We start from the raw sequence: 4,056 nt of genomic DNA, 5'->3' as shown, positions 1-4,056 counted from the left end.
ACAATCGGAAAGAAGAAAAAGGTCATCTTTTGAGAAAACTTGCGCCAATCTTCACGATTCCGCCGCAATTGAGAAACTCCAGAGAAAGCGGGGGGAAAGTTTGTCAAATTTAGAAGCCGTTAACTAATCCAGGACATGGTCATGTGATATATAATGTCTATGGGATGACTTGGGAAGAGTTCAGCAGCATGTCTGTATGTGTTTTTGTAGGTATTGAGATATAAACTTTTTTGAATGGCAAAAAGTGCTCGACTTGATGAACATCAGGCATCAGACTTGTTAGCGACCATAATTGAAGGCCCTGATAGCATCTTAATATGGCAATAATGGAATCACAAAAGGAACATTCATTGACTATCTTCAAGAATGAAACAAATGTAGGGAAAAAGCAATGATAAGGGATCCTGCAGTAGAAATAATGCTCCAAATTTAAACGATGGCCTTGCTCTGTCTTTACTAAACATGATGCTTTTAAGTGCCATAAGGCTTGAAAGGTCAGCCACTTTAGTTCGAATCTTTCTCTTGTTCTTAGTAGACTCTTTGCAACTTCTTAAGAGGGTAAGGACACGACAAAGGCTCTTTTAATGGCATATTAATTCCTGGACGAAAGTTTGTCTCCATTAGTTTTCCCTCACACAGTTGTTTGCTAAACGGAAAGCAGTTTTCTGCCACTTGTCTTCGAAAAAGGTTGCTTCTTCTTGATCCAAACGTTTTTTTGCGAAGGATTTTTCATTCCTCCCAATTCCCATTCAAATGTAGTTGTAATACATTCTTATTTCGAGTTCAATAATGTTACTCTTTGGAGAAGCTCAAATCTCCGATCACAGCCCCCACCCAGTTCCATTAAGTAAACAATGATTTCTTCAAAATTAATTGCGTTAAGGGCAGTGAGGGTTGTGTACATACACTACAAAAAACAGACAAGGGCATCACGTGGTGTGAGTAATATTATCGCTCTAATTTTGTTTTTATGATCACTTTTTGATTGGAAGTATTTTGGGAAGGTGCAAACACAGTGATCTCAGGTTTTTATTTCTATCATTGAAATTTATCAAGAGCAAGCACATACATGAACGACCAACTTGAAGTGGTCAATTTGCGTAAATTCTTTTTAAGTCTGATATGCTTAGTCTAACTTGAAAGTTGCTACCGGATCAAAAACACTTGCGCATTCCCTACAAATATTAGAGGAAAGCAAATTAAACAATGAAGGAGCCCGAGAAAGAAGAGAGGTGGACTTCATTGTTTTAAATAGCCTGGATTCTCGAGGGCTTGAAGGTGCTCTCAAAACGCACATTAAGCCTCTACGGTCACTAGAATTGACCCTAAATCCTAATCCTAAATTGATATATTACATACAACTTTGGTAAGACCAGGTTGAAAAGACAGAAATTACATCATTGGTAAGACGTGATGTTGATCATAGTTGCCCTCTCAGCCGAATGCTAGCACAGCGCCCAAAAAGAAAGAGCGCCAAATTTGATTTGTAAATTTTGTCCTTGCTCTTCTAACCTTTTAACATGACCCAGTTCTTTGGAAAGGACTTTTGTCACCAACCACTTAACCATACACTAGAGATGCATTATCCTTTTAGACTCCTTACCTCATATGTGCTCAAGAGGTCTTTTAAGGTTAAAGGAATGCTAGCTAATTTGTCTAGAATTCAACCGGTTGCATATATGTAGGCTTAAAAATACCGGGCTAGAGACTCACGAACATTTCAAAGCAGAAGTTGGCAAACCCCCAACGAATTATATGTTCGTATCTCCTCCCGGTATGTTAATACTCCCTAGATCGGTCATGGTGAGCACACTGCTCCCAAATTTGGCGGGTAATGAGGTTCCAATGAAAACAAGATAATCCGATTTGGAAGCTATTGTGTCTTGTCAACGGCAACAATGGGAAAAAGATTGGGAATGGCCAAAGTCTGTTTTGGTCACATCTGCGTACAGTAGAGCAAAATAATGAGTTGCCTTGGCTGGCATTGGGACTTGGCACAAGCTTGTAGAAAGTAATAGCTTTTACAACGTTCTGGGACTAAGCTGTTCGTTTGATGCTGGAATCTGGGATTTGTTTCATGCCTTTTCACCAACTTACTGGCACTTTTAGGCATCTCGAAATAGGAGCTGGAATCCACAGTGTGTGTGTGTATTACATACCATTCACGCACTTGAGTGTAATTGGCTTCCCAGAGCTCAGACTTAGAGATCAAAGGCTGACAGGTTGGAGAGATGGCAAATCCAATTATTCTGAAAGCATTTCACCCCCAACCTCTCCACCCGACGAAACAAAGCTAGTTGGTTGGCCTTGGCTTTTGGCGCCCAATCCGAAAGTTCAGGCCCCAGTATTAATACATCTTTACCCGGCTCCGTTGAAGGCAGGGTGCCTCAAAAGAAACGGAAAAGCAAACCATGTGTATGGCACTCGTATGGTTAGGCAGCCCGAACATACAGGAGACTTTTTTTGTGATATCCGTTATACTCTTTGTTTCATGATAATTGAACAGACACGAACGTAAATCTAGTGAGAGTTCAAGTCGGGTGGTTTGCTAAGACATTAAGTTGGTGTGGATTTCCAAGCAGAAGTTATAGGAGATACGTTTCTTATGAAACACTCTGTAATGCTGGAAGGATCTTTTTGGGTCAAGGCGGAGTGTTGTATAGCACAAACCAGTGAGCCACCAAAGAATTCATTATCTCTCTCATCAAGCCAGCTCCTCCCTCATCTCAGCAACGAACTCGTGTGTGACTAAGTATGCCCATCAAGTACAGTTCATGGAGAATCAGAATTTTGAAGAGTCGCCTTGTCGAACCTTGCCTTGTCCGAAAAGTTTCCTTCCCGATATTTTTCCTTATTTACTTTTCTCATGTCCTTGGGTTGCCGAATCAAAGAGACTTTTTCAAGAAGTTCTTCTGTGTGCTGACATCGCGTTCTTCTTTCTTGTTTTTTTTTTGCAGAGCCAACCACTTCCGAACTGAGGAACGCCATGAGCTTGCCTTGTTCCGAGGATCTCCTAATCCGAGCTTATCAAACCTTGAACGAGAACTTCCATTCAGACGAGAATGTTACGCTTACCATGGTTCAGCGGATCTTCCTCAACAACGCATACACCATTCGCGAGTCTTTTCGAGCCAAGGCCGCATCGGCCTTCGATGCCATCCTGGTCAATATGGACTTTGGACCCGGCCTGGAAGCCCGGGACCAGATCAACCGACTGATAGCGGTTCAAACCAACCAGAAGATTTCCGACCTTTTAGCGCCCGGGTCTATTCAAGCCCATACCAAACTGGTTATGGTGAATGCCGTCTATTTCAAAGGTCGCTGGGCTTTGGCCTTTGACCCGATCAACACGCAACTCCTGGACTTCTTCCCGGAGGATGTTTACCCGGGTCAAAAGGTGCACTTCATGCGAAGTGAGGACACTTACGCTATTGGCCGGGTACCGGGATTGGACGCCCGACTCCTGAAATTGCCCTATGCCGGGGGCCGCCTGGCCATGTACTTGGTTTTGCCCAACAAGAGTGACCCGCTCTCAGTTATTGAGGAAAACATGCCCGGACATTTGAATCTCCTCAACCTTGACGGCTACCTCGAGAACCGACTCGTGGCAATCTCGCTACCCAAGTTCCAGATTGAGCTCCGGATGGACCTCGTTCCGGCCATGATCAACCTGGGAGCTAGCGGGATGTTCCATCCGGGATCGGCCAACTTCTCGGGCATTTCCAGATCTCAGATTCACGTGGACCAGGTGGTTCAAAAAGCCTTCATCGAGGTCAACGAGGACGGGACAGAGGCCGCCGCTGCTACGGGTGCCAATTTCCGGGCCATTGAAGCTGAAGTGCCCGAGCCGTTCGACTGCAATAGACCCTTCTTGTTTCTTATCAAAGATCTCACGACCGGAGTGACGATTTTCTTCGGCAGATATATGTCACCCTGAATTGTACACAATCAGCTTACGAAATATACATCAGTCCCCCACAAATCCGGGCATTCTTTTTCGGGCTGTCCTAACGAAGACTTCGATGGTTGATAAAACATAGTTGCTAATCGAGCGAT

General features: G+C 43.7%; 1 protein-coding gene across 3 annotated transcripts in view; it reads left to right on the top strand.

Annotated features, from left to right (window-relative positions):
• Positions 1-4,056, top strand: part of LOC131882318 (ovalbumin-related protein X-like) — an 11,267-nt gene extending 7,211 nt beyond the window's left edge. For all 3 annotated transcript variants that reach the window (XM_059229429.1, XM_059229430.1, XM_059229431.1), the window contains one exon: positions 2,958-4,056. In XM_059229429.1, coding sequence (XP_059085412.1) covers positions 2,958-3,937 — 980 coding nt within the window. In that variant the 3' untranslated portion in view covers positions 3,938-4,056. The remainder of the gene's footprint in view (positions 1-2,957) is intronic.

The sequence above is a fragment of the Tigriopus californicus genome, chromosome 6, assembly GCF_007210705.1.
Source record: "Tigriopus californicus strain San Diego chromosome 6, Tcal_SD_v2.1, whole genome shotgun sequence".
Taxonomy (NCBI): Eukaryota; Metazoa; Arthropoda; class Copepoda; order Harpacticoida; family Harpacticidae; genus Tigriopus; species Tigriopus californicus.
This window is presented reverse-complemented; position numbering and strand designations above follow the sequence as displayed.